Source organism: Microtus oregoni, unplaced genomic scaffold, assembly GCF_018167655.1.
Source record: "Microtus oregoni isolate MIOR12 unplaced genomic scaffold, Mior012 000001F_ref0000356, whole genome shotgun sequence".
Taxonomy (NCBI): Eukaryota; Metazoa; Chordata; class Mammalia; order Rodentia; family Cricetidae; genus Microtus; species Microtus oregoni.
Genome location: NW_024543060.1, coordinates 52,352,522 through 52,367,887, shown reverse-complemented (window position 1 = coordinate 52,367,887; position 15,366 = coordinate 52,352,522). Strand labels below are relative to the sequence as shown.

At 42.2% G+C, this 15,366-nt stretch overlaps 2 protein-coding genes across 2 annotated transcripts in view; both read right to left on the bottom strand.

Annotated features, from left to right (window-relative positions):
* The window catches only part of Pcca (propionyl-CoA carboxylase subunit alpha), a 273,582-nt gene that overhangs the window by 107,031 nt on the left and 151,185 nt on the right, over positions 1–15,366 (bottom strand). Inside the window, exon 19 of the mRNA XM_041674725.1 lies at positions 10,388–10,490. Coding sequence (XP_041530659.1) covers positions 10,388–10,490 — 103 coding nt within the window. The remainder of the gene's footprint in view (positions 1–10,387; positions 10,491–15,366) is intronic.
* Positions 12,535–13,224, bottom strand: LOC121462812 (60S ribosomal protein L15-like). Its single transcript, XM_041674751.1, has one exon. It carries the CDS (start codon positions 13,197–13,199, stop codon positions 12,585–12,587), a length of 615 nt encoding a protein of 204 aa, XP_041530685.1. The 5' UTR covers positions 13,200–13,224; the 3' UTR covers positions 12,535–12,584.

Sequence of the window (15,366 nt, the reverse complement as noted above, 5' to 3'; positions counted from 1 at the left end):
AAATTCAACTCCTAGCACCCATGTGGTGGCTCACAGCCCTCTGTAATTCAAATTCCAGGGTATCTGATAGCCTCTTTTGACCTCTTGAACATCAGGCATATACATGGTGCCCAGACATACAGGCAGGCAAACCTCCGCACCCACCTTTAAAAACATGTCTTTGACATCTCAACAGCCTTTGCTCTTCCACTGGGCCAAGTTTCTCATAGCAGTGATTGGAAGTCAATCCCTGCTCGCACAGGCAGTGTGGTCTAAATGTCACTAGTCATATCTCCCAAAAGCCTCCTCTTCCTCCAGATGCCTCCCTTCATCCAGGCAGCTTATAGCTTTATTTGGTTCTTGTGCTGGCTAGCTAGCTTTCTGCCAACTTGACACAAGCTAGAGTCATCAGATAAGAGGTAGCTTCGATGGAGAAAATGCTTCCAAAAGATCAAGCCGTAGGCAACCCTGCAGGACATTTTCTTATTTAGTGATTGACGAGAGAGGGCCCAGCACATTAAGGATAGGGATCTCCATAGTGCCAGTGGTCCTGGGTTCTGTAAGAAAGCAGGCTGAGCAAGCCACAGGGAGCAAGTCTATAAGCAGTGCTCCTCTGTGGTCTCTGCATCAGCTCCTGCCTTAGGTTCCTACCCTGCTAGAGTTCCTGTCCTGGCTTCCTTCAACAATAGAGTACCATGTGGAAGCATAAGCCAAATAATCCCCTTCCTCCCAAGTTGCTTTGGTCATGGTGTTTTATCACAGCAATAGTAACCCTAACTAGGACAGTTCTCACATGATTCAATGGTTGTAGCATCTCTAGGAAGGTGCTTGTTGCTCACACGATTCAATGGTTGGAGCCATCTCTAGGAAGGTGTTTGTTGCTCTATTTTAGTTACTTCGAAGTCTGACTTCCATTTACCCTGTAAGATGGGGTCTCCAAAGACAAACTCCCCTTGTTAAACTTTCTATTAAATAAAATATTAAGTTGGTACTTAATATTTTCTCATCATTTTCTTGGGATTAAGTTCTAAGAGCAGAATTAGTAAACCAAAGGATAGGAATCTTTTAAAGGCCTTTTATGAATGCCATCTTATTATTTTTGCAGAAAGGCTAAGTGAATATATATATATATATATATATATATATTCATTATATACATATATATTCTCCTTTAATTCCCATAATGATGCTGGCAACTGGTCTCATAACTATTATTTGAAAATTTTGATATGATTTCAAAGTTTAAATATGTCCACCATAGTAATAAGGATACAAGTACTTAAGTGAATATACAAGGCTAAATCCTCATGACAGAACTGGGTCAAGGTTGTTTAACTGTCTCAGAAATTCCATGGCACCATGCCTCAGACCCACGCAGTACATGAGATGAGGGCCCTGGTTTCTCTACTTCTAGCTCCTGACAGCCACCTGAGCAGACAGACAGCAAGTTTCTGCCTCGATGTATGTCTGCACGCCAGAGGAGGGCGCCAGATCTCAGTACAGATGGTTGTGAGCCACCATGTGGTTGCTGGGAATTGAACTCAGGACCTCTGGAAGAGCAGCCAGTGCTCTTAATCTCGGAGCCATCTCTCCAGCCCCAGAAAGCAAGTTTCTGTATTCACTGTTTTGACGTATTCTTCCTGGAAATGTGTGCACACCTGATTTCACTGACAGGGCTGCTATATTCTCTGGAGGAACCTCAGGGTCTTCACTCATTGTACACCTGAATTTCTTGTCTTTTCCCCCATGAAGTGTGTTCTTTGTAAATTTTAAACACAAGGTCTTTACTCAGTTTGTAAATGGATTTTATCGTTCTGTGGTTTTGTCTTCAATTTCTTGTTGATGCCTTTTGATTTAGATAAATATTGATTACTTATTCATTTTCTTGTGTTTCTTATGCTTTGGTTACATGTCTATGAAAACATAGTAACATATAAAGTCTGAAAAAGCATTTAGCTCTTGTATTTAGAAATGAATTCATTTTGGATAATTTTGCATATTAACTCAATATGAGAAAGGTGTCCAAGTTTATATCCCACCATTTGCTGAAAGGATTATTGATTCCTCCACTGAATTATTTTAGTGCTTCTGTAAAACACTGCTTTAGAGTAGGGATGTAGTTCAGTGGTAGAGCATCGCTCTGGAGGCACAAATCCTGGGTTCAGTACCCAGCACACACACCATCACCCCCTAAATCGAACCACCACATACTTGTTTGTCTTATGGCTTTGGGAATCACCCCAAAATTAGCACCCAGTAATTACCAACACTGAGAGGATTATTTCCATATTCTCTATTCTACACCAGCAATCAACATGTCTACCTTCACGTAAGGGCTACACTAGGGTTCAGTACACTTAGGGTGGAAATGTGACCTATCCATCCTCCTGTTTGTTTGGAAGATAGTTCTGGCAATTCTGGATCTTTGTGCTTCCATGTGGATGTTAGGGTCTGTCAAAAACACAGCTTGTCTCGGGAACTACAGGACGTCTTTAGACCATGAGGAAGCAGTGCACACCATCTTTCTAGTCAGTTCATGACTAGGTTGTGCTTTCTCCTTCATTCTTTGGCAAGGGCTTGTGCATGTCACCATGCATGTTTCAGACTTTTATTGTACTTACTCCTCAATAGCACTTTCTTTTGATATTCTTGCTAATGGAACTGTTTTTGCTCTGGGGTTGCTACTGCAGATAAGGAGGCGTTTCACTGATTTGACTTTGCATCCACACTGAACTCACTCACATCTTCATGACAGTTTTAGTTGACTCCTTACTGTGTTCTACATTCAGCCACATAGTGATGAGTGATGTGGGATTCTCCTCTGTATACTGTGAATACCATTAGTTAATAAAGATGCTGATTTGGACCTATTGCAGTGCCGAATGGGGCAAGGAGGGAATTCCAAGCAGACAGAGGAGGAGAGAGTAGTCAAAGAGACACCATGTAGCCATGGCAGGAGACAGATGCTGAACACTGGATGAAACCTTACTGGTAGGCCACAACCATGTGGCAATACGCAGGTGAATAGAAATGGGTTAATTTAAGATATAAGAGCTAGTTAGAAATATGTATACACTAATAGGCCAACCAGTGTTTCTATTAATACAGTTTCCGTTTGGTTATATCAGGTCTGGGTGGCCGGGAACGAACAAGCAGTCTCTGTCTACAACATAGCAGCTATAAATAGAGATTTTCACCATTTTCATAATGATGGCTACACTGCTGAAGAGTGGGTTCATGCAGCACCACAGGCTACCATTCCAGAAGTAGCTCTTTGCTCTTTATTGAAGAAAACTTGGGGCTTTGTGCATCCTAGGAAGTGCTAAACTACCACCAAGCCCAGGTTTTTAAATTTTAATTCAAACTGTATCTACATATAACTTGAAATTGGGAAAATGGAAGGGCTCTAATTTTAATTTAAATGAAGCAGTTTTAGGCTTACTGAAAAAATTCTGTTCTCTTAATATAAATACAGAGCCTAATTTAGGGAAATTAACTAAAGAATTTAAAAGCACAAAGAGGGATCTTGGGGGATAGAAGAGAACCATGAAAAGTGGGGGAAAGCAGTGAAAAGGGTGAATAAATTTCAGCAAAGTAATAATGGCAGAATTAAAATCAATACCAGAACTTTATATGCTAACCTTAAAATTTAATTAAAAAATTTTAAGATAGTAGAAAATTACTCTTTGACCAGGAATGCTAAGTATTACTTTGACCACTTAAATTTTCTATTCATTAGTATGAAAATTACATTAATATACCGTGGGTGCTCTAGGAATTTTGTATACTCTTTGGAATGTTGGTTGATTGATAGCAGTGGGGGTGAGGGGCACATGCCACGGTGTCTTGCAGAGATCAAAGGGCAAGCTGAGTAGTGAGTTCTCTCTCTTTGTCTTGTTGAGGCAGCCTCTCTTGCTTCTGTGCTGCCCTGTACTCTGGCCTGGGTGGCTTTTGGGCTTCTGGGCAATCCTCCTGCCTCTGTCTCTTGCAGGGATAATCGATTTGTGTCACCATATCAAGCTTCTTATGTAGGTTCACAGGACTAGCAGAGAGCCCTCTTCCCCACTGAGCCAAGTACGGGCAGTTGGGAGCAGGTAGACACAGGGCAAACACTTAGCGGGGCTGTGTGGCAGTCATGTGCTTGCCTCTGGAGGACCACGTTTATAAGCCAGTTTGTTTGCACAGCAGGACTGCTAGGACATTTTTCTTCAAAACGAATGTACTTCAATATGAATTTATTTCTTCATCTTTAAAGCAACGAATACACTAATCTTTGTGTTTCTAGTGCTGTTTTAACCAGTTTTATAATATATTGCACAAGAGAAAAGTGGGCAGAACTTAGAAATCCAGAAAATTGTTACACAGGAACTCGGCTGAGTGTCCTCACTTGGAGTTCAGTTTTATAAAAGACTGGCTAGATTTCTGCCATGTGTGTTCAGGGGTTTCACACTCCTAGTCAATTCCACTAGGACAGCTGAATTCATTGTTGCCTTCACTAATCACATACTTTTACCTGAGAGCCTATGTATTCATAAACACCTGGAGACAGGAAGGGATATGGCTGGGCAGAGAGAGAGAGAGGAGAGAGAGAGAGAGAAATATAAGGTGGGAGGAGATCAGAACTCAAGGCATTCAACCTGATGATTTGTAGAGACAGGATACCCTTCTGAACTGAGGATTTATAGAGATAAGAACTAGTGGTTGATTGTTCTGCTTATCTGATCTTTAATCTTTCACCTCCTAATAGCTGACTCAGGGTTTTCACTATTAAAACCCATTAGAAATTTGTACTATATCTGGCATCCAACTTAAGGGCAGGGAGTCACCACCCGGTTGTCTAGGTTTCCTCTCTTTTCTCCCAGCGGGTTTAGGTAGCTGCCTTCAACTGGCTCAGGCTTCTACTGTTCTGTGTAGCAGCAGTCAGTCTGATGTCTTCACTGCCATCGTCAGCAGATTTGTTGAGACACTTGGGAATTCTTAGACTGAGGTATTAATTAAAAGAGAGAGTTTTTCCCACGTTAAAAAATGGGAAACACTATTACCATGGAGAGAGTTAGGAATCTGTATGATTACTTGATGAATGGTTTAGAAATGGAATGATTAAATGAAGGGATAATCAACTTAACCAGGATGAACACAATGTTAATTATCATATTGATAATACTTATTGTCGGTTTAATAATTCTTGGTTTATCTCTAAAACAGTTGGTTGATATGAGTGCCAAGATGCAGGCCTTAGGAAAACATAATAAAATAGATCATAGAAATAGTCAGATCCATACAGAGGAATTTATAGGAGAACTTATTCCAGCATTGTATTATATGTTAGAGAAGAATAGCCTAAGGTTTTCAAACAACCAACCTTAATTTATTGGTCACTTTATGGGAACTACCAAATGGCAGCCATCCCCAAAACTGTTAAAGTACTCACTGGAATCCATGGAAATGTTAGATTTAAGGAGATTCAAGGAGGTGATAGTCTCATATGGCTGGCATTCACCTTTGTGAAGCAGATGGTAAACTCATGGTCAACCTGTCAGAGAATTATCCCTCAAGACGAGAGACTTGGTTACAGCAGTCCTGGAGACTGGTCAACAATTACAATGAAGAACCTGGTGGAAAGATGAGGCTAAGACCATTGAACAACAATGTAGGGCTAGAGGTATGGAAATCTTCCAGGACCAATTTCTTGGAGAGGGAGATTATGCTACTATAAAAGGCAAAATGTATATGATGATCACACCCTGGCTTTATGCCATATAGCAGCTTTGAATGCTTGGGACAGAATTAGAGAAGTAGGAAAGAAAATTGAGTCATTTACTAAAGTGATACAGGGCTCAAAGAAACCTTCACTGATTTCTCAAAAAAAAATTGAAATCAGCAGTAAATAGAATGATACCAAATTTAGAAGTTAGACAAATAATACTTGAATCTCTAGCTTTTGAAAATGCTAATGCACAATGCAAAAGGGAAATTAGGCTAATAAAGGCAAGATCAGCACCCTTGGAGGAAGGGATCTGAGATATAATCAATGTGGATTCTTATGACCATGATGAGGCTTGGATAGGAGAGGTGACTTCTAGAGGTTTGGAGAACAATTAAAGTGTCAAACATTTCAATTGCTGTAAATAAGGTCATCTCAAAAGGGATTGTAAACAGGGCATTCCAAAAACAATGTTTTGTCTAAGTATAAACCAAATAGAATACCTCCCTCCAGGATTATACAGAAGGTGTGGCAAGAGCAGGCACTCGACTGATGAATATATATCAACAAGGGACTATCAAAGTAGTCCTTTGCTATTGGGAAATGCCTTGAGGGACCTCCTGCAAGCCGGCACCTCAAATATGTTCAGTTATTTCCTGGCTGTGGAGGAAACTCCTTCACAAAGCAATTAAAGACCCTAATGCCTATTATAAAAAGCCACACTGCTCTGGATGATAAAACAGTTTTATAAAATAAGCAAAAATTTCAAGAGAAATCATAAATCAAAATTGATAAAGGTTAGATTTGAACGAGAGAAAACTCTTGATTACAAAAGGTATCAAACAGCATGGCCACTGAGTCTATAAAACTAACAGATGGATCAGATATATAACTTGCCAAAAGGGAACCTCCCCAAAAGTAGGTTTGGGGAAGGATTTAGTGTTTCTCTTTTCAGGAAAATAAAAACAACCATATTGAGGTATATAAAGATCTATGGACAAATGCATCCAAAGGAGAAGGGAGACCTACCCTGGAAAAAATTCCCAAGAAAATGAATAATCTGACCTAATACAGTCTCTGAAGTCTCTGAAAAGATGATGAGATCCCACAATGGCATTTCCACCAGGATTATGATGGCAACTACTAAGCTGAAAAATACCATATAAAGATTGGCTTTGGACTACAAACTGCTTAGGACAATTATGAGGTGGCCAGCTGAGATGATCCAGTCTCAAAGATTGCTCTATCCAGGACTTGAGACAAGTCAGGCACTTTCTCATCATGCAGAGACTGGACAACAAATGATAGAGTTGCCTCTTTCAGGACATGACAATTAATTCAAAATTTTCTTTTCAGGATCCCCTAAAGATGCTGTTGCCTCCAGAGAGCAGGAAGTAAATTTAAGAACATGATGTCCACATTCCCAAGAGGTGGGGTAGGTAGCTTTTGGTCTTTCATTGGGTTATGGGTATTTGTCATTGTTTGGGGGGGTTGGTTACAAGCTGTTATTGGTAATGGTCAGGTGAAAGAAGCTGAACAAAGGAGTTTAGATTCAGATTTTTTGCTCTGAAAAGATAAAAGAGGGATATAGATACGATAGGATAAAAGGGTATATTATTGAATCTAATTTTGAAAACTGCTTGTCTTAAATATTTCACATTGATATGGATCTTTGTATACTGATACAAATTTGAGATTAATTTTGTTAGAACATACTGTATATACATTTCTAATCTTGCTCAAGATATTGTACCTATACAGCTTATTTAACAATGTAATAAAAATTTCTAGTTCTTGAAAGTTATTATTACAAACTAATTAGGATATAAAGAAATGCAAGTTAGTACTTAGTCATTACAATCAAACTTGTAGACAAAAGGTAAAACAAAGATATATTTTAGATAGACAGGTCATCTTCAAACACTACAGATATCTACAAATATGGCATTTAAGATGTTCTAATAACATAGGCTCTTTTCTTTTTTTTTATGACAATGAGACATGTCTGTTCCTGGCAACACATATCTACTTTAGAGAAGATAATGGCCATTGAAGAAACTCTACATGAAGTTTACATTCTTTGTGGCAAAAGTTAGCTGTTGGGCAAGAAAGTGCTCTTGCCTCAATTGCTGAAAGTCTGCTGTCCTAATTGGATAAACAGGACACAAAAGAGTGACTCCTAAACACTGCCATGAAAATGCAGGCCAGTCCTTCAAAAAGCCTGCTTTATAAAAAAGTCTGTCAAATATTCTAGGTCTGTAGGCTGGGGATGGTGTCCCAATATTTCAGAGGAACCTTGGATGTCTGTACAAGCAGACAGCTATTTCTGTCATTTCTCACATTTTTTGGAAATCACTTGCTTGCAATTCCTGCTTACTCAGTTAATATAATTTCTTTCTCAGGTCTCTGAGGGAGTTGAAGATTAGGTAGTTTTAGTAATAGTTTTTCTTGTTTACTGGACTCAGAAAAGAAACTCATTAAAGAGGTGTAATGTATATAAGTTTGAGAGACTGATGTGGGAAGTCCCTCTGTATATGTGCTGCTTTTATTGGTTGGTGAATAAAAGCTCTTTTGATCAATGGCTTAGCAGAGCAAAGCCATGTAGGAAATCCAAACAGAGGTATAGAAAGAGAGTAGGCAGAGTCAGGGAGATGCCATGTAGCTGCCGAAGGAGACAGATGCTGTACGGAACCATACTGGTAAGCCATAGCCTCATAGCAATACACAGGTTAATAGAAATGGGTTAATTTAAGATATAAGTGTTACCTATGAATATGCTTGAGACATTGACTAAACAGTGTTATGATCAATATAGTTTCTGTGTGATTATTTGGGTCTGAGTGGCTGGGAAACGAATGAGCAGTCTCTTGTTTACAAGAGACATCAAAAATAGTTTAGGATTGTAATGCTAGACTGAAGCTAGTCTGGAAGCCAGCAAGTGCCAGGGATCCCCCTGCCTCCACTTCCTATAGCAAAGGGCTTACAGTCAAGGTTACACAACCCTGCCCAGCTCTTTTCACATGGATTTGAGGGTTTGAAGAATTCAGGTCCTCACACCTGTGAAATAAGATTTCTCACTCACTGTGCCATCTCTCCAGGCCCATTGTTTTGCAGTTTTTTATAGTGTATCCCTAAGTTGCCAAGGGTAGCAATTAGTTCATCACATAGTCCAGGGTGGTCTGAAACTTGCGATCCTTATACCTCAGTCTCTGGGGTGACGGGATTATAGGTGTGAGCCTGGGAAACAGATTTTGATAACCAAAGATTTGTAATGAGCTTCTAACATAGTAACCATGAGGCAAACTGTGTTCTTCTATTTAGAGATTTTGACTACTTAAGATCTGAAATTCCATGTGAATTTTTGGGAAAATTATCTATTTCTGGAAAAGTGTAACTGGAATTTCAATTGGGGCTGCACTGAATCTATAACAATATGAGCAGTATTGACATCTTAACCGTATTAACTTCTAAATTCCCCACATAGCTTTCTACCCAGTTTAATAAATTTACCACCAGTTTCCATTTTCTGTGTAGAAAATCAAATGTATCGCGCATGTGCTTGCACGTGTGTATATGTGTGTGCGCACACGTGTGTGAGTACATGCACTTTCCTGTAGCTTTTTTTCACTGCTATAGAGCAAACACACACTGAGCATCTATACGGACACTTTCAGAACGGCTGCCACCCCTGGGGGAGCAGGAGCAGAAGGGAGGCTGCAGGAAGACTCACTGAATCTACACATGTTTTTTCTTTTCAGTAGGAAGTCTGCACACACTGTACTCCCTCTTTTTGAAATCTTCAAAGTTTAAAATGCCTGAAAAATTATAAACTCTTAAAATTATGGATTCTCTGAGCTGCACTGTAAGCTGAGCAAACATGACATTGCTTATACTTTCTCTGAAGTCCATAACCCAAACGTGTCCTGTCACTTTTAGGCTAGTTTTGTTCTAGCTATGAAGAAACCAAGCAAACAACTACACTTCCCTGGTGAGAGGAGCAAAGGTGCCATACCACACAGGTCTTCACACCAGCATGTCTAACTCACCCTGCAAGGGGCGGCCTGAAACAGTTCAGTCCACGTCTACATGTGGAGGTTGGAGGAACTACAGGAACCCAAGCTCTTCTCTGAGGATGACACACTCCATAGCGTCCAAGGGGAAAACGAGGAGACATTCTGTTTTTATGCCACATGCCAAGGAGGGTTCATTCCAGATCAATTTAATGTACTCATTTCAAAGTGTTTCTCACACGAAATAAAATGTAAAGCAGGAGAGGATTTTACAGGGGGAAAAAATTCTAAAAACAGTGCTTGAACAGTCAGGTTAGGGGTCATGAGTTTCTACGACAAAATTGCAAACAAACATGAAGTTTGAGCCCCCCCCCCCAATAATCTTGACAGGGCATGGCTTAGAGACACTCCCCATCAGATCCGGGTTTATATCTGAAAGCTGCTTTACCAAGGGTGGGATTAGATTAGATTCTCACACCTTTAATCTCTGTCACAAAGGCAAGCCCATGACTTTTCAGGAAGCACTTCAAAAAGCGGCTAAATCTAGGAACGTGTTCCCTAATTATCGTAAATTCAGCTCATAAAGACAAACACAGAGCGTTCCTGGAGGCTGGGAAGAGACACCGGAGAGGCTCGACAGGCTCTAAGTTTCTTTAGATAATTCAAGAGTACCAAATAAGCAAGCAAAACTCACAACAAATGTTGACCCGTTGCTCGATGCCACGACACTGTGCTCTGTGTCCTGTAACTTTATCGAGAGCTCCCACGTGGCCTCGTCCGCTCCAACAACTGGCACTCTGAAGCAAAAAGAGGGAAAAGCATTAGTTACGTATGATTCTCTATCGATCAACTACTTACCTTTAGCACCAGTGTGTGGAGTAGAAGAGTCAAAGACACACTTCACACTTTCACTGATCCCACCCTTGGAAAACAGCTTTCAGATGAAAACTGGACACTCCAAAGACAACAGCAGCCTCCTATTATAACTGTGGCACCATTATCACCTCATCTTGGTGATTGGAATGTAATTTGCTGGATAATCCTATAGGGAGTGGCACTATTAGGAGGTCTGGCTTTGTTGGAGTGGGTGTTGTCTTGTTGAAGGAAGTGTGTCACTGTGGAGATGGGCTTTGTGGTTTCCTATGCTTAGGACACTACCCAGTGTCTTAGTTGACTTCCTGTTTCCTGCAAGCTGTGGAACTCTCAGCTACAGCTATAGCACCATGTGTGCCTGCATGCCGCCATGATCCGTGTCATGATGATAACGGACTGAACCTCTGAAACTGCAAGCTGTCACTTCAATTAAATGTTTTCCTTTTAAAAGTTGCTGTGGTCATGATGTCTCTTCACAGCAGTAAGAACCCTAACTAAGACAGGCATCAGGCATGCTCGATGTTATGAACTTGAATTGTGTAACTGTCACCACCCTTCATAAATTAATCTGTCTTAAACAGTATTAATTTTATAACACACACACATGCACAGGCACATACACACACACACACACAGGGGCACATACAGACACACAATAATAATAAAGTTTATTTCTTTAAAAAGAATGAACCATAATACCTTACTCTACTTGTAAACAATACAGAATGCTCCTCAATAGTGCCCACTGGAGAAAACCTACCTTAGCACATCTGCTGGACTGAAACCTTAAGGACAGACACTAAGTTACGTTAAACTCTGTGACCTACAAGTCCACAGACTGACTGGCACCATGTCTCCATGGTTCCCATCCTGCACACAGCCCATGTCTTCTATATCCCCAGTCCTGGCTTTCTGGCAATCCTGGAATACATATAAGGCTGCCAGAGCTCTGCACAAAGCTAGTCTTATCATATAAACGTACGGTTGGTGTTACACAGGGCAGAAAAAACTAGGTCAAGCTTCCAGGAAAAAAAAAAAGTTCCCATAATTTTGTTTAAAAAAGTAATGACTTCAAAATTAACCCTAATGTCACACATTTATAGTCTTCATGTCTTTAAAGTATTGTTAACGCTAGTACTTTTTAGTATCTAGGCTCGAGCTCCAGCCCTGGATCTAAATTTAACGTTGCAGGTTATTCAAGTCTCTCAAATTTCAAAAGAATTGTGTTACTTGGTTTTCTATTTTTTTAAAAAAAGTATAGTCATAACAGTCATGACTCTCAAGTCCCCCCTAGGTACAGAGGCCTGCCGAAGGGAGATGAACAGGTGAGGGGTGTTTGTACGGACAGACGGCTCCATCTGTTTAACAATGACTGTCTCCAATCCTACAGAAGAAAGCTTGGAAGACACTGTTAGGTGACCTGAAGAGAATTGTTTTGGAGGTCAGAGTGTCGTGCAGAAGAATGAGAATAAACAAGAGTTTCTAAGGGTGAGCAGGGGAGAGACAGGAAGGAGGGAAGAAGGAAGGTAATGACCAACAGAGGAGACCAGCAAGAGAGTACTCTGTGTGCCCCGTTGCCTCACTCCAGCCCCTGAATTCCACAGGCACCTCCCGCACTGCACTGTAGGTCTCAAGGAGGACTACGACCTTGACTTAATTTTCCTAGTGCTGGGATGGAACCCAAGGTTCTGTGCCTGGCAAGAATCCTACCACTGAGCTATAGTCCGGCCCATTCCTGGGGGAGGGCCTGAGGAGCCACACAAATGCAGTAGCTGCAAGGCCAGGGCAGTCTGCAGTTCCAAGATCCCCCTGGGGTTGTCTCCTTGCTAGGCTACCTTCCTTGCTCAACCTCAAATGCCCAACCTCTCAGCACCACTTCTTTGTTTCCTTTGATAAAACTGAATCCTTCCTGATCATGGCAGCTCTATGGTTTTCTGCTCCACACCAGGTTAATTCTTTTTTTTTTTTTACGGTCCTAAATTGTTTATTGGGTATGAATTGTACAAACATTACGTATATTAGCGGTAACGGTGGAGCTGCAGAGTGTTGCGCCTTCTCCAGGCTGCACGGCGAGAGCCACCAATAGTGTGGTGGAACTTGTGGCCCTTTCCAAGGCCACGGCTCTTGCGGCCTGCAGACGTCAGCCCACGCATCTCTCTGTGCTTGTGGACCGGTTTGGTGATCCATTGGGTGTCAGGGTTTCTTCTGATAGCTTTATGGAATGGATCGATGAGGATAACCTCAAAAAATTTGTATGTGGAATCTTCGCCAACCCAGTAAGAATTCAGGACTCTCAGAGCCCCACAGTGGCGTCCAGCTCTCTCCTCAGCAACAGACTGAAGGCTTCGGGCGAACTTTAGCTGGTTCACACCATGATGGACAGGCTTGCCGTAGGTCGCACCCTTGGGCACCGGGTGTTTGCGGCCACCACGGCGGACGCGAATCCTGTATATGACGTAACCTTGCTTGGCCTTGTAGCCCAGCCTCCGCGCTTTGTCGGGCCGGGTGGGACGGGGAGCCCGGTGCAGCGCGGACAGCTGGCGGTACTGCCAGCAGCGGACCCTCAGCAGGAAGCGCATCACGTCCGACTGCTTCTTCCGCCACAGCTCCTGGATGTACTTGTATGCGCCCATCTTGGCTCACCTGATGGCCGCCGTCAGAGGAAAGGCACCAGGTTAATTCTTAAGTGAGCTTCCTACCATTCAAGCAAGTCCTTAAAAGGAAAGCCCCAATTTTTTGTATCTTCCTTTTTTTTCCTCTAATTTCTCTGGCTTATGTGTCTGACTGGACCAACTCCCTTCAAGTAGACCAAACAAATTAAACCAAACAAATAGGCAGAGGACCAGGTACAGTGGTTTTGAACCAGACTCTGCTGACCCACAGAAGTGGAATGAACTCTGCCTAGATTCCTAACCTTGAGCAAACTGACAGGATGCATTTCCCTCATGAAACATTAGAGTAACAGCGGCATCTGCATTGGTGGACACACAGAGAGGACCACGATTAGTGCCCTCTCAGGCCACTGTTTTGGCCCTGACTAAATCCTCCCGTCACAGCACTTTGGACTCTGTCTCACATTTTCCAAGGAAGGGGTCGCCGCCCTCATCACTGCCTTGGCGATAATGTAATGTCACTGTCTTTCCTGCACTTGGCCAGTACTATATGCTGTAGTATTTCCTAAAATTCAGCAGCAGTCAGTGAGAGCGAAGACCGTTCCCAGTGAGGCGGCCATCCTTCCCTGCAGAGGAGGTGGGGAGTCGCTGATCCTAACGTCCTGTTCCAGCACCGGACTTTTCCCACAGAAAACGATCTGGCAGATGTCGGCGAGACGGAGCTGCCACTCCTCAGGACCCGGCCATTATTTATTTTTTCACTGCTTTATTTTGATCCACATCTGTTTCATATACATTGCAGCTTGCCCCAGGAGGGACCTTATGGAAGAGCACAGGCTTCTGGGAGAAAGTCCAGAGGTTCATGTCTCAGCTCCTTCTCTCCTTAGCAATGCACTTGAGAACCCACATCCTCGAGCCTGTCAGAGGGCTCCCACAGATACAGGCAGGTGATGGGAACCCGAGCTCCCGGAGCAGCACTTAGTGACAGTGCCATCTAAGGTTCCTTAAGGGAATGGAGGAAAAACGTCCCTCCAACAGCAACACCTCCAGGTGCCAAGAAGAACAGAAGGCATGACCCTCAAGTAGGGTTAGTACCAGGGGTAATCTGGCTTTATATGACTTGAAAGGTAGTTTGATTTTGTTTGGTCAATAAAATAGATAATTTGGACATTTATGCCAGTTTTTCAGCCATACAATATTGCAGCACCAAAGTAGACACAGATGCAAACCTGGAGGAAGGTGTGCTCTGGTTCTGCAGGATCTCTAAGAAAACAGGGATAGTTGGTTTTTTGTTTTGTTTTGTTTTTGGAAACACCAATTACGATTCAGAAAGCATAAACATGATAGAATAACTACCTAAAGTTATATTTTAAATTAAATAAAAAAGAATTACACCGGTTAGTATAACTTGAAATGATTCAAAATGGGTTATGAAGTTCTGAGTGGACTATTTGCCTAGCAGACACCGGGCCCAGGGTGTCACTTAGCAAAGAGTGAAATCAGCCAAGGGAAAATAATTACAAACCCTCCTCAAAGGTGAGGAGCTACTTCACACAGTCACCCTGGTGATAGCACACAGGGCTCAGCTTCTCCTCATGACAGACGATTTATGTTTCTGTGGAAAGGGCTGCCATCGGCCCGAGGTTCACTTTGTATGACTTAATCTGCACATTCACACCTGAGATCACTGAACTCAGTAACCTGAGGCTCACAACAAACAGCTCCACCAGGCCTGTTCATTCCCATTACCAGCCAGTCAGCCAGACTCAATCTGCTCAGTCCACCAGCTTCTCCTTATCTTACAGGAGAACATTGAGGGCTGACTTTGCTAATTTCAATTCTCATACACATAAGTTACCAGACAACTGTAAACACACGAGTGATAATGATGCGCTAATAACAGAGACGCCTAACATTTTACACAGACCTCGAGCTAGGACAGTGGCCTTCAGAAGCATCCTGCATGCACTGGGGGGTGGATTCTGAGACTGGCTCTGCCCTTCAGAACAGTGAGAACAATCAGAGAATCATCAAGAACTTGCCTCGTCATAATGGTCCCAGTGAGTGGTCTGTAAATCGACCCAGAATAATCTGCTGAATTCCACAGCTGCCGAGGTCAGTACCTGCATACAAATCTTTGTAAGAAGAAAAAGGCCCTCAGAAAGTGCGCCATTCATCTGAACCCAGT

Coding starts and splice junctions, on each gene's coding strand:
- LOC121462812 (XM_041674751.1), bottom strand. CDS start 13,199: ATGGGCGCATACAAGTACATCCAGGAGCTGTGGCGGAAGAAGCAGTCG.